General features: G+C 37.5%; 1 protein-coding gene across 2 annotated transcripts in view; it reads left to right on the top strand.

Annotated features, from left to right (window-relative positions):
* PPP3R1 (protein phosphatase 3 regulatory subunit B, alpha) overlaps window positions 1–22480 on the top strand; it is a 59008-nt gene extending 36528 nt beyond the window's left edge. Inside the window, exons 4-7 of one of the 2 annotated variants that reach the window (XM_081253499.1) lie at window positions 12816–12992; window positions 14067–14126; window positions 15871–16055; window positions 20351–22478. In XM_081253499.1, coding sequence (XP_081109625.1) covers window positions 12816–12992; window positions 14067–14126; window positions 15871–16055; window positions 20351–20398 — 470 coding nt within the window. In that variant the 3' untranslated portion in view covers window positions 20399–22478. Of the gene's footprint in view, window positions 1–12815; window positions 12993–14066; window positions 14127–15870; window positions 16056–20350 lie in introns of both variants that reach the window. The other variant, XM_081253500.1, reaches the window with a different exon arrangement.
* Window positions 22481–26810: the final 4330 nt, after the last annotated feature.

The following is a 26810-nucleotide window of genomic DNA, read 5'->3' on the forward strand; positions in this document are numbered from 1 at the left end:
TCTGTGTTCTCTGTGAGGCCTTCAGTAGTCCTCACCTTAGTAGTTACTGTCTCTTTTGTTCTTTTAGTATTTAAATTATGCTATTTTTAAAAAAGGTAGTAAGATTCTAAATTGTATGCTGTAAAGTACTGTTTTTAACCCTGTGACACACAGGTAAGTACCCACAGAATGCTTACAGTCTAGCTACTGGGAAAAAGAGAAGAGATGCCTTAATTTTTACAGCGGAAACAAACCATTATGAGCAATAAAAGCAAAGGTTCCAAGGAGGGAAAATTACCTTTGGTTAAGAAAATTAAGAAAAGCTTCATGGAAGGGGTGATGTTTGAAATTGTTTTTTGAAATCTACATAAGATTTGAATGCTGATTAATTCTTTCACCTGTCTGGTCATTTGTCCCTTTCAGTTTCCTTAAATTCCATCCAGATCTTCAATACTTCATCTAAACCCCCTGCATAATTCTTTCCAGTACCCTACTTTTAATCAGTGATTTTCATCTCCGAATGCTTAAGAAAACTGAGAACATTTTTAAGTGTTAGCCTCTTTACCTCCTCACCCCATCACCCCCTGCCTGCCACACACAGAAATTTTGCTATTTTCGTACTCATGCTTAATAACTCCTTCCTTTCAATATCAGAGTTTAGGTTATATCTCTCTTATTCAAGGTCAGCCTTGGCACTTGTGCTTTTGATCTCATGCCCTCTCATCTCTAGGACCTTATGTTTTTAGTTTCTCTTTGTTTTTACCTGTGTCTCCGCTTCTTCATTTTTCTTCACATTACAAACATAATCAACTCCCCTTTGATCCTGATCCTCCACGTGCCTCCCAGTTCTCCTTTCTTATATTTGAGCTTTGCATGAGCATCTACAGTGATCTCCATTTTCTTATTTCTGCCTGCTCAAATCTGGCTTTCATCTCCTACTACCTTGCTGACACTGTTACTATAAAGGACACCTTCCTTGTATTTATTTATTTTGTTTTGTTTTATTTATTTATTTATTTATTTATTTGGCCACACCATGTGGCTTGTGGGATCTTAGTTCCCCAACCAGGGATCGAACCTGGGCCCTTGGCAGTGAGAACACAGAGTCCTCACCACTGGACCGCCAGGGAATTCCCATGGTCACCTTCATTTTATTGACACATTGCTTAATTGCTAAATCTGATGGAGTGGAAAGACCTGTAAAATAATTTGAGCTATTTGGGAAAATTTGAGCACTGATTATTTAATATCAAGGAATTAATAATTAATAATTAATGTTTTAGTTGTAATGATATTGTGGTTTAAAAGAATACCTTAGAGATAGATGATAAATACTGAACAGTTACAAGGACATGGTACGTCTGGGATTCGCTCTAAAATAATTGAAATGGGTGTATAAATAAGATTTCTAATGTGTCAGTGGTTGAAACTGGGTGATAGATATGTGGGATTCATCATATGAGTCTCTCAACCTTTGTATGTGTTTGAAAGTTTCCTTTATAAAGTTTTTTTTTTTTTTAATGAGTGGAAAAAGGAGGCGGGAAATAACTAAGAGCAATATCAAGGAGAAGTAATTATTTAATTATAGTTAGGTATGGCATGCAGCACAGCAAGCCTTAATAATAAGAGGCGGTTGAGCTCATTTTCACCCGTAAAAGATTTGAGGTATTGACAGTGGAAGTGGAAGTGCGATGCCTGGCATAGAGCAGATACTGAGTAAGTATCTGTTGACTGAATAAGCTAGACTCAGAGCTGGACTGTAGAGCTCAGAGCTGGACTGTAGAGACAGCTAGTTGGATAATTTTAAAGGCTGTATCTTTAGAAAAAACCCAGTAGTTACCAATCACCCCATTTGTTTTCATAAATAATAACAAGTACTTACATGGCATTAACACATGCCAGGCACTGTTCTAAGCGTTTCACACACATTTCTTTACCTTCTTAATCCTCACAGTAGCCTCATGAAAGAGGTATTGTTACTTTCCCCATTGTATAGATGAGAAGACAGGCATCAATAACTGGCCTAAGATCACACAGCAGCAGGTAGAGTAACAAAACCATGATTTAATCTCAAGCAGTCATGCTCTAGAGTTATATTTTTAATCACAATACTGTACAGCCTCTCTTATAGTAACTCTTACAAGATTAATGTTATGTTTGTCTACATGAACGATTTTAGGCAAAACTGGACTTTTCTAAGACATAGTTAGGTATTCTCTGATTTTTTTTTGTCTCTTAATTGAGTGTTTGCTTTTTGTTGAGTTATATTATTCTAGGCCATTGTGACTTTGTTTCTGTCTGTTGGCTAACCTGTCTGGAGGAGGAAATGTATACTCTGTTGGGGTGATTTGCTCAAAGTTGAGACTGTGGTTGTAACTTGGCATGATAATTTGGAAAAGTGGCTGAGTGCAAGATACTAGGTTAGATAGTTCAGCAGAGGGCTAGATTGGAGCACGGGGGGAAGCGTGAGTGGAAAGTCAGATTCAACTAATATTTTTTTACTGTTGATAAAACCAGTATAATTCTGAATAATTTTGATAAAGTTGGTGAACAGAGGGACTATTTTGTAGATTGAATGTAGATGAAAGACTAAAACAGTCTTTTATCTGAAGAGCTTTCTCTATTTTCTTTCGTTAGAAGGTGAACCAAGAGGAGCTTGGCAGCCTCTGAAGGAACGTTTCCCTTTGCATAATGAACTATCTGTAGAAACCTTGAAGACACCTTTAGCCATTAGGACACTGCTCTCATTTTGAGTAAACAGTCTCATATTCATTCAGCTTTGTTTCTGGTTTAGATACTTACAAGTGACTTGAAAACAGGAGATATTGACTTCAATTTGTGCTGTTAATTTCTGCTCACAGTCAGTTGTCTCAGTGAGGTTTACATGTTCATATTCTTTACTTAGACTAGGGTTTTTCTTTGTTTTGAAAACAGAAAACTTTTTCACAGAAAAGGTTAATCTAAAGTTAATTTGATTTCCTCCTTCATTTCTGCATTTTTTTTGAGTTTGCTTTAAATATTTGACATTTATTTTTTTCTGCATTCTTTTATGTTTTCTTTCTTATATGTACCAGCTTAACTCACTTTAATTTTTTTTTGTTGCTGAAATGATTTTAATCTCTAGGTGAAACACTCTTTAAATGATACTCAGAATACATTACAATTTGATTTTAAGATAGATTTGAGTTTAAAACAGGTCTTACTCACAATGATTCCAGTAAATCAAGTGCTCCAGAACACAATTTGGAGATGTAACAATTATGTGATGACTTCTTAATTGTCCAAGGGGATAAAGATCTTCTTCAAATATGGAAAGAAATTAAATCATTCTATAGTACTAACCTCTAAGAGTTATTCTCCTTTATAGACTACAATATTATTGTCAGTTTCATATACTTTTACTTTATGGAGAACTCCCGCAGGAAGAAATTTCTGAAGGTCTTTCCAGATATAAACAGCTACATTTTCTGTCGTCTTACGACATCTGCAAAATACGGCACATCCAGATCCAGATTCTTATGATCGGGGGCTTCATAATTGCCTCCTGTGGAGCTGATGGGTCGCGCTAAAGGAGAGCAGGCGGGACACTTGCGCCCACCGTCGAGGGCCCGAACCTGCTTCGCTCATGGTTTTGCAGGCCCACGTCCCGCCAGCGCCTCCCGCCCTCCAGTTCACTTTAATTTTTCAGTGATGTGTGTTCTAAATAGTAATTTCTGGTTTACTCCCAAATCTTTATTTATCATCTCAAATCTTTGGAGGGAACTTTTAATATCCATAAAAATTTTATGTCACTAACTTTGAAATTGACTTGTACACTTGTTACTTTAGATTTAAATCTTCATAAATGTATCAAGTAATTCATGCTTCTTAATCTACCAGCCATGATTTATCATTTATGTAGTAATTAGTGATCCTGAACTCTAATTTATTTCACCTAGTCCACTGAGAATTACTTCTATTCTGTTTTCTTTCAGTAAAGCTTTATTGCTGAGTAATGAAGTCTAGTGCACGCACCTGAACGCCTAGGCTTGAAGCTGCTACCTTGATTTGCCATCACAGTACCTTTTTAAAGAGCAATGCCTGGATTGTTTACTATGTTCTAAATATTTCAGGTCTTTAGATGAGTAGTCTTAGGAACAGTGAAGTGCTAGATCTGTTTTCTTTATCCATCCTGTCAAGTTTTGGCATCACGGTAGCACTTAACAAATTGGTAGTTTCAGCAGCGAAGTCCATGGCATGTAGTAATTTCATAGTCTACCACAAAATTGAGTAATTTCGTAGCTGGTATGTAGAAGACAGTTACTTCAGCTGGTTTAAGAAAGCCTAGCTAGCCATTTAGCAAAAGTATAAATTCTTGGATCTCCCTCAGAATGTTAGAGCAAAAGAGATGGAAAAATACGCAAGAAAAGAGGAGCTTGGAGAACAAATACAGAGTGTAATAGCATCTGTCTAAAAGACATCGTAGAAGTTACATGACATGAAATAAAAGCAAAAATAATCAGTGAAATAGTAGGAGAAAATTTTCTTCACCTAAAAAATTGTATCTTCTGATTGCAAGAGCATTCTGATACTCGGGAAGTTTAGATGAAAAAAGATCTCCAGGGCCTCCCTGGTGGCGCAGTGGTTGAGAGTCCGCCTGCCGATGCAGGGGATACGGGTTCGTGCCCCGGTCTGGGAGGATCCCATATGCCGCGGAGCGGCTGGGCCCGTGAGCCATGGCCTCTGGGCCTGCGCGTCCGGAGCCTGTGCTCCGCAACGGGAGAGGCCACAACAGTGAGAGGCCCGCGTACCGCGAAAAAAAAAAAAAAAAAAAAAAGATCTCCATTTGGTGTCAACCTCTTTTGTAGTTTTAAAAGTCCAAGAGCAAAAAGAAAACCCTAAAAGCTGCTAGACAGGGAAATGGTTGGCCTCAAAAAGAATAAGAGTCTACTGGCGTTGGATTTCTTAGCAGCAGCAATAGATATTAGAAAGCAATAGGGCAGTTAATTCAAAGTTCGTTCTGAGTTCCTAAATCTAGAATTTGATAGCAACCAAGTGATTACTCAGGTGAGAGGCCAAATTAAAGACATTTCCAGAAATGTAAGGGCTTGGGAAATTTTCCCTTCATATGTTCTTGAATATGTACCCAGAAAAATCAAGGAGATGTTAGAGAAAAAAGATGAAACAAGATCCAAGAAACTAAATCTCTTAAGACACCAGTGAAGATCCTGGGATAACAACTATGCCAGGGACCTGGAAAGCAGGTGGTTCAAATTAGAGCAAGAAGCTAGAATTGTCTGTGAAAGATGTCATCAAGAAGAAAGTAAAAGTCATTATATAAATTGTACGCTGGAATTTCTTAATGTTAAGGTAAAAGGCAAGGCAGTAAGGAAAGAAAGCAGAGACTGGGGATGCAGTATTACATTCTTGGCGATAAACCAGATTGAGCTCTCGAGCAGCCATAAATAAGTCTTTTGACCAAATGGGGCTGAAAGTAAAAGAAGACTCTTGAATATGCATGCTTTTGTGAAAATACCGTATTTTGGGGGGAGTTGGTGGTGGGGACTGATACAAAGCTAAAGAAAAGTGCAACCAATATGTTTAACTGCAGCATATCATAGGAAAAGATAAAAGAAAAGCTTGGAGAATGTGATATAATGGGTTATAGGGTTGGATTTGATGTACAAAAACAGTGGAACTCTTTGAGAGCCACATCTTTTGATTAAGATATGTTACTGACCTACACAGTATACTTCGGTTAAAAGAAAAAAAGAATGTGACTTTCAAGCCAGGGTTATTAATAACTTAGTGAGAAAACTTGAAGATGTGTTTTTATGATCTTATAAATATATGCTTATTGCATAGTCTCATTTGAACCACAATGTAAATAAACCAAAAAGAGAAGAACACCAGCAATACAAACACCTTCAGCAGGAAAACCAGTAGTATACCAGTAGGAGAACATCTTAAAAATATATTGCTTGATTTTTATCTACCTGAAGTGGAAATATTCTTATTATTCCCTTTTCTCTATATTTGGCCCAAGAGTGCAGGTTGAGGAACAACAGTGTTTAGTATCTCTTAGCCTAACCTTCTATGTTAACTCTGCTGATGTAACTAACAAGGAAAGAAATTAGATCAGAAAGTATTTCAGGAAATCCCGTTGCCCAGCTTTTGCCATCAAGCTTCACAGACTGAGCAACTTACTTAACTCTCTGGGTCTTTATCCTCATCTGGAGTTTTTCATCTCCAAGGTGTCTTCCAACTTTTTACATTACATGGCTTTTCTATTACAGATTTTCTTCGGAAACTCAGTGAGCTTTGAAGACAATTCTACGAATGTATTTTTAGGATTAAGCGTGTAGCTTCTTTTGTGACATCTTTGGACAATATTCATTTGCCTTTGTGAGTTTTGAGGTGGTGAATCATTTTTGACTGTATCTTTTACATAAGGTAGGAGGAAGTCAGTGGTACACAGCATTCACATTTTGAAGGAGCATTCTAGAAGAAAGAAAGAAAACACAGTTAACAATATTAGTAACGAAACAACTGAAATCACTTACAGATCCTACAGGTGTTAAAAGAATAACTAGGGAATTTTATAAACAGTTTTATTCCAATAAGTTCTACACGTTGGATGAAACAAGACAAATTCCTTGAAAAAACGAACATAGGCAGACCTCTTTTCATTGTACTTCACTTTATCGTGCTTCACAGATACTGTTCTTTGTTTTTTGGCTTTTTAAAAATTTTTTTAACAAACTGGAGGTTTGTGGCAACCCTGTATAAAGCAAGTGTATTGATACCATTGTTCCAGGAGCACTAGCTCACTTTGTGTCTGTTTGTCACATTTTGGTAATTCTCACGATATTTCAAACTTTTTCACTATTATTATCATATTTGTTATGGTGATCTGTGATCAGTGATCTTTGATGTTTCTGTTACGACTTGCTGAAGGCTCAGATGAGGTTAGCATTTTTAGCATAATAATTTAGCATAATTTAATTTACCTTTAAATTAAGGTATGTACATTGTTTTCTTTAGACAATGATGTTGCATACGTAATAGACTACAGTCTAGTGTAAACATAACTTTTATACGCATTGGGAAACCAAAAAGTTCATGTGTCTTGCTATTTTGCAGTGGTCTAGAACCAAACCTGCGATATCTTCAAGGTATGCCTGTTCCTAAAACTGACACAAAAGGAAATAGAAAATCTTAATAGCATTATATCTATTAATGAAATTGAATTCTTTCCCACGAAGAAAACTCCAGGGCCCAGATGGCTTTACTGGTAAATTCTAGCAAACATGTAATGGAAAAAAATAAAGACTCCTTCAGAAAATAGAAGCTAGCGTTATACCGATAGCAATACCAAAGACATCATAGAAAACTGTAGACCAGTATTCACCATGAACATATGTGTAAAAATCCTTAAATATTTGTAAGTCAAATCCAGCAATATATAAAAAGGACAATAAAGCATGGTCAAGTGGAGTTTATCCCAGGAGTATGATTTTATCTAGAGATATCAATTAATGTAATTCACTATATTGACATAATAAAAGTGAAGAAACATCTTCTCAATAGTTGTAGCAAAGCATTTGCTTGACAGAGTTCAGTAGCCATTCATGATAAATAGTTTTGGCAAATTAGGAATAGAAGGGAACTATATCAACCTGATAAAGGGCAGCTACCGAAAACCTATAGCTAACATCATACTTATTTAATGATGAAAGACTGAATGCTTTCCATGGGGAAAAAAGTAGTTTTTCACTCTGACCAGTTGTAGTCAAAACTGTACTAGAAGTTCTAGCCGGTACATTAAGTCCAGTAGAAGAAACGTAATACATTCAGATTGGAAAGGAAGGAGTAAAGCTGTCTTTATTCTCAGATGACATGGTTGTGTAGGTAGTAAATCCTGTTCCTAGAAATAAGAAGTGAACTTATTATTAGCAAGATTGTAGGATACAAGGGCAATATACAAAAAGCAGTGGAATCTCTCTGTAACAGCAGTGAACAATTGAAAAAAAAATGAAACTGACCAAAATACCATTTATAATAGAATAAAAACATTGGGATATTCAAGTGTAAATTTAACCAAATATATGTAAGATCTATACACCGAACTATGAAACATCACTGAGAGAAACTTAAAAAGACCTAAGTAAAGACAGCCCACCTTTTAAAAGGATAAAATATTTGAAGTCACTTAAATGAAGATATATCAGCTGCCAATAATCACATGATAAAGATGCTCAGGATAATTAATCCTCAGAGGAATGCAGGTTAAAACTGTAATTGCATAGTGCTGCCACCCAGCAGAGTGGCTAAACTTAGAAAGACTCACAATTTCACGAGTGGGCAAGGAGGTGTAGAGCTCCTGGAATTCTCAGGTATTGCCAGTGGGTGTGTAAAATGGTACACCACTTTGGAAGGCTTTTTAACGGTTTCTGAGAGTCAAATGTATGCTTACCCTATGACCCAGCAATTCCAGGAAAACATTTGTTTACAAAAAGACTTAAGTATAATATTCTTAGAATCTTTATTCCTAATAGTCCCAAACAGCAAACAATAGGAATGTCTGTTAACAGATGAATGCATAAACTGATTGTAGTATATCCATACAATGGACTATATATATACTACTGTGCCATAAAAAGGAAGAAACTACTGACATATGAAACAACTTGGATTAATGTCACAAGCTTAATGAGAAAAGGAAGATGGACACAAGAGTACATATCTATGATCCCATTTATGTGAAATTCTAGACAGAATTTAGTTACAGAAAGCAGAACAGTGGTTGCCTAGGGTTGTGGTGGGGAGGGGGTGCGGTGTGTTTGTGATTGACTGGAAAGGACCTGAGGAAACATTTTGGGATGATAGAAGTGTGCCTCTTTTGTCTTGATTGCAGTGCTGCTTACGTAGGTGTATACGTTTGTCAAAACCTGTAGAGCTGTATATTTAATAATGTGTTTTTGGAATATCAGTTATTTCCCAAAGTTGGTTTAAAATTTCTTTTTAGCGTTTTGATTACAACTTGATAATTCTTTTGTTGGTGCTGATGTGTAGCTCTTGTATATTTGATAACTAATAATTTTTTAAGTATGTAATAATTTTAATCTAGAAACACCAAAAGCATGTGTTGCCTCTTGCATTAGAAAATTATGATATACCTCTAGAATCTAGATCTTTTAAAGTGGATGAAAGTTTTTTATTTGTAAGGAAAAGACACAGCACAAATGTCCATTTTTCATAATATGCCTTTTTGATTCTCTTTCAGTATTAATAAGGAGCTTTCTTTGCTTTGTTCTGTTAAAGTATTCTGTGTAGAATATAAATATTAGACTGCTAGTCTAATCACAAGGTTGTTATAAAATGAGGCGTTTTTTTGGAGCTGCTTATGAAAGTTTTATCTGCGCCCCCTGGTGGTTTTGATTTCTTATTTGGGATAACATTGGAAATGTCATTACTTTTGTAGAAGATGAATTTTACAGAAGACTTTAAAACTTTTAAATTAATCTTTATGTTGAAAACTACCCAATAGCTTCTATTGACAACACTATAAGGCTTTATTCTTGTGGTAGTCTTTACAAGGTTATTCAATACATGTTTCTCGGGGCTTCTGGTGGCACAGTGGTTAAGAATCCGCCTGCCAATGCAGGGGACACGGGTTCGAGCCCTGGTCCGGGAAGATCCCACATGCCGTGCAGCAGCTAAGCCCGTGCGCCACCACTACTGAGCTTGCGCTCTAGAGCCCGCGAGCCACAGCTACTGAGCCCGCGCACCACAGATGCTGAAGCCCGCGCACCTAGAGCCCGTGCTCCGCAACAAGAGAAGCCACCGCAATGGGAAGCCTGCGCACCGCAACAAGAGTAGCCCCCGCTTGCTGCAGCTAGAGAAAGCCCACACGTGCAGCAACGAAGACCCAACGCAGCCAGAAATAAAAATAAATTTAAAAAAAACCAACACATATTTCTCCATAGGTAATTTTATCATATCTGAGGTCTCTTTCCACAGTACCTCTAAGATCCCTTATTAGGGATCTATAGTTTTCATTCTATAGCGTAGTTCTAAATATCCTGCCATACAAACGAGATCTGCTTAGAAATACATAGTCAGGATGAGAATGGAACATTTTATGGTGCCAGAAAATAAGGAAGTGCTCAAATTGGGGATTGTTGAAAAGTCACACAGGAGCCAGCTTGAGGTAGTACCTAAAGAAGAAAGCTGGAATAATTTGGTTAACAGGTAATGACATTGGATTTTAACCCATAGGATAAAATAAGTACCCATGAATCCATGCTGATACGAATAATTGAATAAAGAAACAAATAGGGAAAGGGGACAGGTTTGTTTCGTTTTGTTTTTTGACAGGAACAGTCCAGTTAATAATGAGGGAAAAAGAAAATCATTATTAGGCAATACCACAATAATAAAAAGGTCTTTGCAAACAAGACCTACCTAGATGATGCTCCAATTAGATCAGAGTTTGAGGAAAAAGTAGGATATTTGAATAGTCTCAGAGTATTCCCCCCCAATATTTTTTAATACAGAGGGAAAGATAGATTTATAGTGGAGAAATCTGGCAGAAACCACCTTGGCCAAGTGATCAAAATTAGCATCACCAGTGAAAAGACTTGTTGACATCATGAACCCCTTGATAATGATGCACTGAGAAGGACATAGCATTTCTATGGTATTCTTGCCCCAGAGCATTCTAATCATGAAAAAACATCAGCAACTCACTCTGAGGGATATTTTACAAAATACTGGATCAGAAGTTTCAAAGTCATGAAACACAAGGAAAAAATTAAGAGTTGTTACAAGTAGGAGGAGGCTTAAGGAAAAATTACAAAAATGTTGCAAAAATAATAGAGTTCCCAAATATCACTCACCCAAGCTTCCTCTGATGTTAACATCTCACAGACTTAAAGTGCAATTACCATTATCAAAATCAAGAAATTAACATTCTTACAGTACTGTTAAACTATCTATTAGTGAAGAAAGAAATTGTGACACTGGAAAGTTTTTCTTTTCCAGAATTCTATTCCGGGTCCCACATTGCATTTAGTTGTTTCTTTGAAGATACTATTATCACTAGGAGGATTTGATAAGACTTGCTTTATTTTGTTTTAAATTGTTAATGGACTAATAAGTAATAAATTATTTATAAAGTGGCTATTAAAAGACTTTCCTGAAGGAGTAGTCTTGTTGCTACTTATTACTGTTTTACAAATTTGGAGAATTGGCTAAAATTTGAGGAAAGTTTATTTTTCTACCATTCTGCTTATTTCTTATCCTTTTCATTCTGAGAAACCTCAAAATCACCTAACAGTGGAGTAGCAGCTTGGTGTGTGTGTATAGTAATAACAGTGCTTGAAGAGCCAGAGGCCTGCATCTCTTTGCTACTGTTGGGAATCTCTCACATTCTTTTTTTCTAAATGATAAAAAATATACGTATAATAAAGAGAGGTGGTTAATGTTTCTTCATCTGAGAAGATGATGAATGAATAAGCAACCTTTCTATCTCTACTAATATTATATACTCTCTAGTGTTAATATGTCCAGTTGGAAATATTTATTTAAATTTACTATAGCAACATGAGCTCTCTAAAAGCAACTTCTTAATTATTTTATGTGGTAATATTAATAAGATTCTTGAAATCACTTGTTAAAATAGGAAACCATCTAGATTTCACATTTATTCCTGAGTATATTCAAGGGTGCAGTGGTCTGGGTATGGTCTCAACAATTTAATTTGCTGTTTTCCATGTAAACATTCCATAGTAATACCTATATTATTATAATATATACCTATATTATAAACTCAGACTAAAATATCTAAGTTTTTAATATCTTAAATTTTAGAGACATACATACATGTATGCCTATAAGATTATTACAGTACTTTGTATAATATAATGTAAATTGAATATGTAGGCACTTCCAACTACTAAAAAAGATAATCCTCCCAAAGGTATCCTTACAAAAAGTGGAAAAATAACATGAGTTTCAGCTTGGCAAAACATATGAAAAACAGTATCTCTGAGTCACAAGATGAGTCAAAAGGGTGAGGTTTGTTTGTTTTTCCTTGTTCATCTGTTTTAAGGGAGTATGATCCCAAGTAGCAGAAAAAAATCTTTGATGAAAGTTTGTGCCAAAAGTTGGAATTCTTTATATTGTACGAAGTGCAGAGCTGAAGCATTTAATGGTGCTGCCAAGGTGGGTGTGATCTGTTTTAAAAATCTGTGCCTGATTTTTAGGATATTGGTAATAACTGTAAACAGATAGTAACCTTTAAAAATTTAACCTTTATAAAATTTTTTCTTAAAAATTTAATTAAAGAATTAAAATCTAAAAATGCTGGGTTTTCTTTGCTCATACTTGCAAAGAATATCTTTAGAAGAATATTCAAGAAGCTGGCAACGTTGGAGGGAGGCTTTGAATATTGAACTGTGTTCAAACCATGTTCAAATTTTGAACCATGAACTGCTAGAAATAAACTAAATTAAAATTTTACAAGATAAGTGAAAATTAGAGTGCCTGGTACATAGAGATTGATTTAGTCTGCCTGGTAAGAACCACCTGACTTCCATGATCAGCTTAGCATTGTTAATCCTGTAATATCTTACTCAGCATACAGTTGGTTGTATGTTATGGCAGGTGCAGACAAACAAAAGGGTAACAAAAAAAATTTTATGATATATTTTCTTTGTTATAAGAAATTAGTCAATCGTATATGCAACTCTTTAAATTGGAAATTAAACTCTTGGATAAGTGGTGAATTTTTTTCCTATAATTATCACAAAATCGTTTGGTAAATCTTGCTGCCTCTTTTTGTTTGCTTTTAGTTGATGCTGATGAAATTAAAAGGCTAGGAAAGAGATTTAAGAAGCTCGATTTGGACAATTCTGGTTCTTTGAGTGTGGAAGAGTTCATGTCTCTGCCTGAGTTACAACAGAATCCCTTAGTACAGCGAGTAATAGATATATTTGACACAGATGGGAATGGAGAAGTAGACTTTAAAGGTAAGGAAGTGGTTTTTTTTTAAACTACAAGTTAGATAATCTGTGAATAGTCTTACAGCTCTGTGTACAAAAATGTCTGAAAAATTTAGTTTTTCTTGAATGTGTATTACTGGTTTTCTTATAAAGATAGATTACATTAAAACCTCAAAATCTGTGATATATGAACCTTAATGGGCTAATAAGATCTTTTACTTTTGGGGTCGTAAATGATCAAATTGCCCTTTAAGGTAATCTGAAAAATGGGATTTAGTATTTCTTTTGTTGTTAGAAAATTAGTCTCACTTTAGGGAAACTTATAATATTAGAAGCTACATTTTTAAAACCTTTTATAAAAGAATGAGACTTAATACTAAGTCAGCAATAAAAAGTAAGCTGAAGTAATAAGGATATGAGTATTATCATAGAAAGGATTAATTTAGTTAATCTAAGATTTTACAAAGACAGTAGTGCTTTTGCTAATATTAACCATTTGATTCTGTACTTTAAATAAACATTTCATTTCACCAGGGAATCAATAGATTTTGTTATTTTAGTTTGAGGAATTGGATTATAAGTGAAGGGCTTTAAAACTCGTTATGATTTAGTGTTTAGCAGGCAGTGAAGAAAAATGACCATTTGTTAATGAAACTTCCAACAGTTTATTTAAATGATTCTGAATTTTGGAGCCAGAAATCTAAAAATTTTTTTTTCTGCCAAACAATGTAGTTTTTTTTTTAAAGCCTCCTTTTGTCATATTCTGAGAAAAAAGAGTTAAATAGCTTAAAGAATATGGTTTTTTTGAGTGTTATGCTCTGTAGCATAAGTAAATATTTGTTTAAATTGATTATTTGACTTTAGAGAACTCCAGGTTCAGATTAAAAAATATATATGTAGAACCTCGTTTGTTGCAAAGTTTCAAATTTGGCTTTTTCAATTTTAAACACAGCTAGTAATATTTTCTTTTGCAGCAAGAAAATATCTTTTTGTGAGCATGTAGGGGTTTGTGTGTGTGTGTGTGTGTGTGTGTATGGGTATGTGTTGTTTTTCTTTGTAAAAAATTGAAACTCCTGATTTGTAAACATTTTTCTTATTCAGAGTTCATTGAGGGAGTCTCTCAGTTCAGTGTCAAAGGAGATAAGGAACAGAAGTTGAGGTGTAAGTATTTCTCTTCACTGAGTTCATTCTCCCTCTTAGATCACTACCCCATACTGCATTATAACCTCCTTTTAAAATACTCTAAAAGATGTCTTTTATTCTAGATCCTTAGTAAACATAACAAATATTTTACATTCTGGAGAAAATCCTTTCTGGACATTTGCAGTTTGCATTTTTTAATGATGTGTCATTGTTGCTTTTAGTTGGATAGAAGGAAAGTAGAATTTCCTTCTACAGCCATATGAATTACATGTCTTAGATAAGAGATTTTTTTAATTGACATATAGTTGATGTACAGTGTTTTATAAGTTACAAGTGTACAATATAGTGATTCACAATTTTAAAGATTATATTCCATTTATAGTTATTATAAAATGTTGGCAAGGGCTTCCCTGGTGGCGCAGTGGTTGAGAGTCCGCCTGCCGATGCAGGGGACACGGGTTCGTGCCCCAGTCCGGGAAGATCCCACATGCCGTGGAGCGGCTGGACCCGTGAGCCATGGCCGCTGAGCCTGTGCGTCCGGAGCCTGTGCTCCGCAACGGGAGAGGCCACAACAGTGAGAGGCCCGCATACCGCAAAAAAAAAAAAAAAAAAAAAAAAAAAATGTTGGCATGAAAGTGAGAATACTCTAATATGATTAGGTTAACTTCATTTACACTCGTTGTATTCAGAATTATTTAGCCAGAAGTCCACTGTTTTGGTTTACGTAGCCTGCCTCTATCATAGGGAACATCTGATATCTTTTTAAAACATTCAGCTCTTAACTAGAGAGATGTTGTATTTATAACATGTTCTCTGAGGCGCAGGCTATATGCAAACATCCTTTGCAAACGAACTCTTTTTGATATAAATGAGAATAATAGTAATAGCAGTTGCTGTCTTTGATTGTATATTATCTCATTCGGTACTGTAAAGAACCTGGAAGGTTAAAACTATTATTAGCCCCAATTTTATATGTGCAGAAAATAAAGCTTAGGAAGGGTAAATACCTTACCACTAGGCTACACTAATTGGCCAAAGCAGTCTTGACTCCATAGCCCATATACACTTTTTTTAAAGATTTTTTTGATGTAGACCTTTTTTTTTTTTTTTTTTTTTAATTTTTGGCTGCATTGGGTCTTCGTTGCTGTGCGTGGGCTTTCTCTAGTTGCGGCGAGCGGGGGCTACTCTTTGTTGCAATGCATGGGCTTCTCGTTGTGGTGGCTTCTCTTGTTGCGGAGCACAGGCTCTAGCACGCGGGCTTCAGTAGTTGTGACGCACAGGCTCAGTAATTGTGGCTCGCGGGCTCTAGAGTGCAGGCTCAGTAGTTGTGGCGCACGGGTTTAGCTGCTCCGCGGCATGTGGGATCTTCCAGGACCAGGGCTTGAACCCGCGTCTCCTGCACTGGCAGGTGGATTCAGGGAAGCCCAATGTGGACCATATTTAAAGTCTTTATTGAATTTGTTGCTTCTGTTTTATGTTTTGGTTTTTTGGCCATGAGGCATGTGGGATCTTAGCTCCCTGACCAGGGATCTAACCCACCCCCTGCATTGGAAGGCAAAGTCTTAACCACTGGACCACCAGGGAAGTCCCATAGCCCATATACTCTTAACCATTTTCACCTAAAGACATCTCTGTGTAGGAAGGAGCTGTCCTCGTAGTAGAATTCTAATTGTTTGGCAGCTTATTGTTCTCTCTCTCATTGAAAGTATTCATTTGTGATTGCCTTTGATTTTGCCATTGATTTTCCTTACTCTCTTTTTAGTCGCTTTCCGTATCTATGACATGGATAAAGATGGCTATATTTCCAATGGGGAACTCTTCCAGGTGCTGAAGATGATGGTGGGGAACAATCTGAAAGATACACAGTTACAGCAAATCGTGGACAAAACCATAATAAATGCAGATAAGGATGGGGATGGAAGAATATCCTTTGAAGAATTCTGTGCTGTAAGTACATTCATTAGTTACATTTCATGAAAACATTTTTAATACCACTTAATAGAGAATTCCTTTATTTTGCCCTAGACGTTCCTATTTTTGATTTTGCCTAATTGCCCCATATTCAAGGTTTTGAAATGTTCTTTGTTGTAATTGTTACTAATTTTATTCTCAGTGATTAATATTCTCAGTGATTGTTTGATCAAATGCCACAAGAATGGTACTAGTAACTTTTACTTATTATTGGTAGCCTCCCAAATGAATAACTAGGTTGTTTGAAAATACTTTTGTGGGAAATATGAGTTCATGAGTTTCAGCTAGGAATCCAGAGGCTTGGTTTCACGAGGACAACAGAAATGGGAGTCCCTGTCCGTCTTAAACTCAGCAGCTAGGCATTGTAAAAAGGTGATTTTATTTTTCTAAGCTACTGATGGGTAGTTCTTGTAATCTGGGGCAGGGGCTCCACAGAGGCAGGGGCTACAGTTGTGGGAAGGCCTAGACAACTAGCTCTAGGTGGAAACTGGGGCAATGGCTTAGCTTCCAGTTTACTGCTTCTCTTCTTTACTCCTGCCCCTAAAGCAAAGATACTAACTTTTTGATGTGTTAAAAGCAGTTTTAACTGTAAGCTAGAGATACTGAGCAATGCAAAGGAAAGGCAAAGATAACAAAGAAAAAGTTTTGAAAAATTTCAGTCATGACTGGGAAATCTTTCTATAAAAGATTTTCCTCCTTCTTCTCATTTTTTACTTAGATGACACCAAGGAAAACAAATTACTTTGTGTGTTATATAAGGACTTAAGTATCTACTTCAGCATTTAAGTAGAAGTTCACATGATCCTTTAAGGATCTTTCTTAATCTCAAGGGAATACTATCTTTGCATTTTGTTTCAAAAAGTAGGGTGGTGCTGTAGTTTAAAGAACACTCTAGGTCTTTTTGGAAGAGGTTAGATAGGCTTGAGCCTTGAGATTTGGAACCCATGCCAGGTGGTACTGCTCTGTGTCCTGTCCCTCCGTTGTGTCTCCTCCCTCACTGTTTTTTTATAAGTTAATTAATTATTTTTGGCTGCATTGGGTCTTTGTTGCTGTGCACGGGCTTTCTCTAGGTGCGGCGAGCGGGGGCTACTCTTCGTTGCGGTGCGTGGGCTTCTCATTGCGGTGGCTTCTCTTGTTGCAGAGCGCAGGCTCTAGGCACGTGGGCTTCAGTAGTTGTGGCCTATGGGCTCAGTAGTTGTGCCTCATGGGCTCTAGAGCGAAGGCTGAGTAGTTGTGGCGCATGGGCTTAGTTGCTCCGCGGCATGTGGGATCTTCCCGGACCAGGACTCTAACCCGTGTCCCCTGCATTGGCAGGTGGATTCTTAACCACTGAGCCACCAGGGAAGTCCCAAGGAAGTTATTTTAAATAAGATCACATACTACATACCTACTTTAACATTTTCAGAATACTTTACCGGCACAAATATTATAAACGATTAGTGACAGGATTAAAGTTGGTGGATTGAACACATCTATTTACTTTTGCTTCCTCTCAAAACTCCACTGAAATTAAATGGGTTAAAAAGAAAAGGTTATAAACCCCCAAGGACCAAGTGGATAGCAGAGAGGGTAGTAACTAGATTTGGCAACTTATAAAGTTGAATGGTTAATTGGTTTAGCAGACAGGAGTAAAAATTCTAAGCTAGAAACTTGGAAAGCTGAGAAGCAACTTGGTTTATAAGGTGGAATCCCTGAAAGGCTCAGTTGCCTAACCTGATTCCCTGGCAGCTAGACTTGTACCCTCCAGGCAAGAGGTGGGACAGCCCTCTTTGGGAAATCTGATGTCCAGAAATGGTCTTAACTGATCACTCACTCAAAGCGCAGCCCACAGTCAACAGCCCCATTTTGTATGTGGAGGCTCTAGTGCCCTTTCCACAGGAGCAGAGAGCCACGGATCACCAGACATTCAAGGAAAGCCTCTAATATGGATTATAGAGATGAGATCACACCTGAAAAAGAAGCTTGGAGAAGCAGGCTATGCAAGGCCAGTAACAACTTTCAAAGTAGAACAAAAATCTGTCATGGTTATCCTCAGGGATATAATATATTGGATTTTTGAAACAAAAATTGGAGAATATATAAAAGAGCTCTCAGACATTTAAACTTTGAAATACATTCCAGGAGGTCTAACACCCAGATGCTAGGGTTCCAGAAAGAAAATGCAGGGAAGGAAATGTCAAAAATGAATCAAGAAAATATGTCAGAATCAAAAGTAATGAGCTTCTTTGACCAAAAGGACTTACTAAGTACCTAGCATAGTATATAAAAATAATGTGGGCCTAGGCACATTGTCATGAAATTTTAAAACAAACAGATGGTTCTACAAACTTCCAAAGAGCTAAAGTAGAGGGGTAGGGGAAGGGTGTCATACAAAGATTCAAGAATCATAATGGCGGCAAATTTCTCAGCAGAGTTGGCAACTAGAAGGCAATGGAAGCATTGCCTTCACAATTTTGAGGGACAGTTATTTCCAAGTGAGAACTCTCAATAAACTCAAACTAGATGGTAGAAATAAAGACATGTTCAGGTATGCAAGGCCTCCCTTTTTGGGAAACTACTAGAGGATGTGCTCCCACTATAAAAAGGTTATAAATCAAAAAAAGAAGACAATGTGGGATCCAGGAAGCAGAAGGTCCAATATGAAAGAAGGAAGTCTCTAGGATGATGGTGAAGGAGGATCCATAGATGACAGGCCTGGATTGGAGCAGGTTGGAAAGCTCTGGGAGTGATTTCAAGACAGTAAAACTGATAGAATTACATAATATATTTAAGTGCGTTTAGAACAAAGTTTAGGGTTGAATTAATGATAAATACATAGAACACCTGGCAAAGAAAAAGATCAGTTATTAACTGTAGCAAAACAAATGTGCAGGAAAGAAAAAGTAACTACAGTACACAATTCTCTTCTGCTGTAAGTAGTATTCTATATAGTCATAAATAAAATGCTGAATTTCTACCTAATCAAAAAAAAAGATAATTATTTGAAGCGTGGGAGAGGTGGGAAGTATATGTGGTAGGAGACAGAAGGGAGAGGTGTGTGTGAAAGTACAATCTTCATCTTCTGTGGTGGGAAGTCAGTGGATGATGCCTAAGACTTTGAATCCAAGCGAAAGCAATGTAGGGGTGTTATTTGGAGACCTATAGGTGAATACTGAGAATCAGCTGAAAATTCTAAATGATTGCCTCTAAGTAAAAAGAAATTTGAGGGCAGGATAGCAAACTGCTGTTTTCATAACAGAAGTTGTGGAACTGGCTGGCTGTTTAAGCTTTCTTTTTCAAAAAAAATTTTTTAAGGTTTGAAAATAATACAGATGCAGCTATGCACAACAACATGGATGAATCTCACAAACAACGCTGAGTGAAACAAGCCAGACACAAAAGATTTCATTTATAAAATGTATAAATCAGACCAGAGTAACCTATGGTGTTAAATCATGATAGTGACCACCTCTGGCGGGTGGTGGCTTGGGAGGAGGAAGGTGGCCAGTGCGGGAAGGGGGCCACGGAAGAGCCCAGGTGATGTCCTCCCTGGCTGCTGTTTACTTGGGTGTTCACTCTGAAAATTCATCAAGCTGTGAACATTTATGGTTTCCTTTCTTTATGTAGGTTATACTTAATAAAACTTATCCCCCAAATAATAATACAGGTAATTGCACTTCACATGGCCATGTCAGTATTCACTGAGGTGTCTGTAACAACTTTACAAGTATTTGACTCCATGGGAAAGTAACGTGCAGAAAATTTTATTCATTTGTTACTTTTTGATATATTCTAGAACAGACTGACAGTGAAGCCTGCATCTGGTTTCTGACAGTTTTTATGGTAACATCTGGTTATCATTTAATATTAAACTACTAAAGGCCATGTCAAAACGTCAGACGAAAGAGTGGGCCAAATCCTGCATGTGGCCTGTTTTGTATGTTTTTGAGCTAGAAAAGTTTTTTCATTTTCAAGTGGTGTTTAAAAAGAAAAAATGGGAGAAGAAAACTCAAGAGAAACTGTACATGGCCTACAGAGCTTGAAATATTTACTGCCTAGCCCTTCACAAAAAATTTTGCCAGCCCTAGTACTAGAACACAAGAAAATGTGATCCCAGGAGAAAGAAGCCATGAAAGTTCTAACAAAAGGCAATGCAGGTTTTTAAAAACAACAGCTTCTGGAAATGGCTAAAGTAGTATGTTTTTTAAGCTGTAGTTTTTGGTAAGGTGGTTAGACTAGTACAAAGGAGTCCGTCGAACCTGGTCAAGTTTGATTTGTTCTCTCTGTTGCAGGTTGTAGGCGGCCTTGATATTCACAAAAAGATGGTGGTAGACGTGTGACTCTTCTGTAAAGAGTACCACCCAACACTTTTGCTTTCTTCTCCATCTCTGAAGATCTGCTCAAGACGTCCAGCAATGCTCTCTGTGTATTTAAATGGAAGTATTTTTCTCTGTGAAGCCACATTTTCCAACATGAGCCTCATGAAGCCAACTGTTATTGAACTCTTATTCTCTCAATAACTCAGTGTAGCACTTTAAAGCTGAAGGACAGCAGCATGAAAAGAGCATATCAATGTGGTGAAGAAAGGGAAGGGGTTGGCTTTTTAATTTATTTTTCTTCATCTTTTATAACAAGAAAGTATCTATATATACATATGTAAATATTTATATATAGATATATGTAGCTTTCTATATGTGTAGTAGGTTGGCTTTAATTTAATATACTTGATTCAGAAACAAAATGATAGAGTACAAAAGTGCCAAGCAGAACATTCAACATCCTTACTTTTATTTCACACAGTTTTATATATAGATTGAAGATTGTACAATTTGAGCCAGGTGTTAGGCCAGCTATTTTCCTTTTCCTGCTCTTTCTCTTTTGAGAGATTGACAAAGCATTTGTTAACATCTTATTATTTACCTTGATTACATTTTTGTAACAAAGGAGTTTGTAACTTTATTTATACCTGTGATATATTTCCAGGGACTGTGTCTCATTGCTGTGCAGCTTTGACTACATCTCTGCTTGAGCAGAAAGTATAGTTCAGTGCTGCTGCTCTTGTGTTCACATAGTAACAGCACAGAGCTTATGGCCACCTCATTCTGTTACTGCATAACTAGGAGCCATTACATTCATTAGATGTCCCTGAGTAAGTGTCAGTTTGTTGTGATTTTATTCGTAAAGGACAGAAGCTATCTGAGGCAAAATCCTGATTTATCTCGGACCTGACTTATTGAAGAGTTCCTGAAATAATCATGTAACTGCTTAGGGTATCCGTTTGTTTCATTACATGGGTGGTAAATTGTCATTAAACTTACGTTTAAACCATAAATTTCCTTTCTCTGTTTCAAAAGACTTGCAGCTAATCTAAAACGGGTGATATTTAATGTGCATGTGTGTATCTATACACCCACATAGACTTATTTATGACTTACATGGGAGAAACCTTACTAATCTATATGCCACAGAAGAGCAAAATTATATCCAAATTTATACCTCTTAAATTTCTTTACCACAAGGCATAGAGAGTGCATAATGGTGTTCTTGATTTGCCCACATATGTAACAGGTAACTTAATAAATTTGTGTGATATAAAAGTAGTTTACCATGTTCCACCACTTGATAGTATCCCTTCCCTTTTCTGCAAAGGTACTATTGGCTGGAAGAAGACATTCTGGTTAGCTTTGTAGGACTGTAGTCTTTCCCTGTATAGTTTTTCTAGAAAACTGGTTTTATAATCATGAGAGGGAAAAGGCAGGTTGAATCAAGAGGAAAGAATCTTAATTTGGGCACACCCGCCTGCCATCGCTGTTCCTTCAACTGAGTGCTGCACGCCATGGGCTCTGTCTGTGAGAGAAATCCCGGTGCTTGGTGTCCTTGCATGACATGGAGTTTTGCATGTAGATCGATTTAAAATATGTACCTCTTGTTTACATAATTTGCATAATTTTAAAACATAATGTTGCCAAACTTTGGAAATGTTAATGTTCAAACTGAAAATCTCCACTACATGTAACTTTCTTCCTCTGGATCAGTACGTGGCTTCTAATCCCAGCCAGTGGTTTGATCTGTTCCAGTGTCAACTGCCATGTGCTCTGCTTCAAGGGGGGGAACTAGTCTTTTGTGAATTTTTTGTACATAAGTATTTGTTACAAATATTTTAGCAAATGCTTTCTATTTCTCTTGCTTGTGCATATCTTGGCTGGCATTACAGAAAAACAGTGCAAACATTATTTCCTTACTGGGGACTGAGGGTTTTTTCTTTTTCTTTTTTTTTTTTTTTTTTTTTTTAGCGTGCGTGGGTGGGTGGGGAGGGATGGTTTATGTTGAATGTTTAGTTTTTCTTCTGCATGAAACATCATGTTGTGGGATCTTTAGAAAACTTCATACTGTATGAATAAGAAAATAAAATATTTGAAACTTGATTGAGTGTATTCACAGTGGTCTTCAGGCTTTCCCAGCCATTGGATAGTCTTTGTTCATTCTTTCAGATTTTTAAAAAACTCTAGTAAGTTGACATTTGATCTTTGACTATGAGCCATAAGTAAGTCTGCTCTGTCACTGGGTGAAAACACAAGTCATCACAATGACCTGCAGGATCCGGTGGGTCACCCTTCCTCTGCTTCCAGCCTCCTTTGCCTCCGTGCTTCCCCAAGCCTTTGGCGTGCTTCCTCTATAGGCCTGTGCACCGTCTCTTTCCCCCCCAGGCTACCCACAGGGAATGCTTCCAAGGGTTTCAGCCGTGTCCTCGTTCAACAGGAACTCTCCTGGCCACCATTTAAACACACTAATACACCCGATTCTCCTTTACCCCACTCTGTTTTCTTCCATAGCATTTAACCTCTTCTGACATGATTCACTTAAGCATCTTGTATTTGTCTTCCCCCGGTTGTGGAAATGACACGAATGAAAGCTCCCCAAGGGCAGGGATTTCTGTCCCTTGTTCACTGATAGACCTGGTCGTCTAGATTCTGCCTAGTTCTTAGTGTTTAATGAATACGTAATCAGTGAATTAGGTAATAGGAGACACCTTGTTTCTACAGGTTGTGATGTTAAATTATATCCACCATTTTGTCACTTCATAAAAGGTAAGCATTAGTATAATTTTGAGACTTTTATTCATTCAACAACTCTGTAGGGTTCCTACACCATGCCTGCACTGTAATAAGCACTTGAGGTTCTTGTGACGGGAAATGATGTACCTGGCCCAGGTAAATTATGGACTCTTGGTGTTTTATACCCAAAACACCCATATTGTCAGGCATGCACTAGTTATGAGATACTATGCACTGGATTCCTTGGCTCTTTGAACTAGGAGTATAGGTTAGTTAGGCCTAAACCAATAGTTAACATTTTAAACCCTAGGTCTCCCTTTCTTTACCTAGTTCTAATGGTCTTAAGAGTAGAAAAGATGACAAAGTGAGTCAGCAATGCACAGAATGGGAGAAAATATTTGTACATCATGTATCTGCTAAGAGATGGCTATCTAGAATATGTAAAGACTACGACTCAAAAACCACCTGATTAAAAAGTGAGCAAAAGGACGTGAATAGGTATTTCTCCAGAAAGGTACACAAATGGCCAACACCACATGAAAAGATGCTCAATATCACTAGTCCTTGTGGAGATGCAAATTAAAACAAGATACCACTTCATACCCATTAGCATTGCCATTAGCAAAATAAAAGTGTTGGTAAGGATATGAAGCAGCTGGAAGGCTTGTGCACTGCTGGTGTGGATATCAAATGGTGTAGTCATTGTGGAAAAATGGTATAATGGTTCCTCAAATTAAACACAGATTTACCATATGACCCAGAAATTCCACTTCTGGATACTTGCCCAAGGTAAGTGACAGTAGGGACTGGAAGTGTTTGCACACCCATGTTCATAGCGGCATTATTCACAACAGCCAAAACTTGAAAGCAACCAAAACATCCATGACAGATGGATAATCAAAATGTGGTATATACATACAATGGGATGTTATTCAGCCAGAAAAGGAAATTTTGACACATGCTGTAACACGGATGAACTCTGAAGACATGCTAAGAAAAAAGAGCCAGTCACAAAAGAACAAATACTGTATTTTTTATATAAGTTCCTGGAGTTGTCAGACTCAGAAAGTAGAATGGTGGTTCCCAAGGGCCAGGAGGAGGGGGAAGTAGAGAGTTAGTGTTGAATGGGTACACTGTCAGATGGGGAAGATATAAAAGTTCTGGAAATGGTGGATGATGGTTGCATGAGAACGTACTTAGTGTCACTGAGCTGTACAGTTTGAAATGGCTAGAATGGTGAATCATGTATATTTTACCACAGTTTAAAAGAAAGAGTAGACAAGATGGTAGAAATCTTTCTGGATACTTTCCAGGACTTAGAAAGAAATGCTGTTCAAGCTCATATATGTCTTGAAACAATTTTTGTTTCATAGAATGGATTTTTTTTTTTTTTTTGGCTGCGTTGGGTCTTTGCTGCTGCACGTGGGCTTTCTCTAGTTGCGGCGAGCGGGGGCTACTCTTCGTTGCGGTGCGCAGGCTTCTCTTACTGCGGAGCACGGGTGTAGGCGTGCGGGCTTCAGTAGTTGTGGCGCACGGGCTCTAGAGCACAGGCTCAGTGGCTGTGGCGCACTGGCTTAGTTGCTGCGCGGCATGTGGGCTCTTCCCGGACCAGGGCTCGAACCGATGTCCCCTGCATTGGCAGGCGGATTCTTAACCACTGCACCACCAGGGAAGTCCTTCAAACAATTCTTAGTCTTCAGAAATTCCCACATGCTCTGGGCTTCCCTGGTGGCACAGTGGTTGAGAGTCCGCCTGCCGATGCAGGCGACACGGGTTTGTGCCCCAGTCCGGGGCTATCCCGCATGCCACGGAGCGGCTGGGCCCATGAGCCGTGGCCGCTGCTGAGCTTGCGCGTCCGGAGCCTGTGCTCCACAACAGAAGAGGCCACGACAGTGAGAGGCCCGCGTACCGCCAAAAAAAAAAAAAAAAAAAAAAATTCCCACATGCTCAAAAATCGCTCATTAAATTAGCTCACATTTTAAGCTAAAGTCCACTGCCACTTCAACCTTCTACTAACCCTGGGCATTATAAATTTATCAGCTAACCAGATCAAATTAGCGAGTCCTTGCTCTCCCAAACCTCCTTCAGATTACTGGTGTCTTTGAAGATTACTGATTTCTTTCACCAAATGAGTAATTAACATTTGTATAATACAAGCATTTTGCAAGTTGTAGGATGGTTATGTACACTGTCACCGTGTACTCAATAATCTAACATTCAGCATGCTGTCCCATGGCTCTGGAATCAGGAAAATCAGGTCTCTTTCCCAGATGCTCAATGAACATGAGCTTTCTTCTGTAGATAGGATGAGAATTAGAGTCCAAATCTTCTGGAACGACTAGGAGGAAACAACAAGGTCTCTTCCCTTACCGGCCACTGAGTATCTAAGAAAATACTCCTCTTTCATGCCCGTTCCCCAGCCAAGTAGCAATTAGTATGTTAATAAACTGTTATATGATGTGTCCGAAATTGTACTAGATACTGAGAATCTAAAGATCAGAGGCTTTAGGGTGGGAGGCAGACACTAAAATAATCACAGGTTAGCATGACAGATGCCACAAAAATGTGGATAAGCATCGCTAAGGTTTTTGGTGTTAGATTTCATGTCCAGGCCTTAGAGAAGAATTTGAAGAAGTGATTTCATCCAGGTCAAGATCAACTCCCACTGCAACTACCACTGTGATGTAGTCAGATTTATTACCTCTATTTTTTCTTCATTATTCCATTCCAGAAATTAGCTGGGTTTCCTCTAACATTTTGTTTCCCTTTCAAGCCCCAAGCAGTGCTGATTCCCTGGGGGTTGGGGATGTTTGCCCAGGGAGAGGCCCAAAACTCAAGATGGTAAAAGTTCAGTATCCCAAATTTTAGCAACTGCCAAAGAAATATATTTGCTCTTATATTCCCGATAGTTCTAACTACGTAAGAAGTCTTCAAAAGGAAGTAAATGCAAACAATACCAAAAGATTACTTCACTTTAACATAGAAAACCCGTGTTTTTCCAATCAAAATTATGCTCTTTAAGAATCAACACAAAATGTTTATGGTTACATAGCGATGGTTCATCTCAGCCACGCGCTTTGGAAACCTGATTAAAACTGTGGACCCATTCCTTACAAAAGTACACCCTAAGTACTCACAATTTTGCATATAACTTCCTGGACAAAGGGTGGGGGGTAGGCAAGTACCTCCTAAAGCCTTTGCAGGCTCCAGAATAAGACAGTCCCAACAAATTCCTTTTCAAAAGGATATGAGTAAAATGGTATCAACATACACATACACTCTCCATGCTGTTGTGTTGCCAAAGGATCAAAAAGTTACTGCTGGGACATTTCCAGCAATTTCCCACTGGATTCCCACTGTAATATTAAGTATATCTAATCCCAATGCAATGTACAGACTAGTTTGGGACAGTGGCACACGTAATAGAAAGCTTAATAGCAATACTTAAAAACAACACTTTTTCTAGTTCTTACATGTACTTTCTAATACTCCTATCATTAAAGTTTAAAGTTTTGGTCAAGGGTTGTAGAGATGTACAAGAGAATAACATCACACAGTTTAATGAAGTAGGCTCCTTTCATTAAAAAATGCATAATATAAATCAGAACATTTAGGTAGACACCTGTTAAAACAATCTACTACATTTGCAGAATATAGTAGTTTTCTTAGGGGTAAAAATATTCTTTTATATTTCACC

This window comes from Mesoplodon bidens, assembly GCF_964165515.1.
Source record: "Mesoplodon bidens genome assembly, chromosome: 14".
Taxonomy (NCBI): domain Eukaryota; kingdom Metazoa; phylum Chordata; class Mammalia; order Artiodactyla; family Ziphiidae; genus Mesoplodon; species Mesoplodon bidens.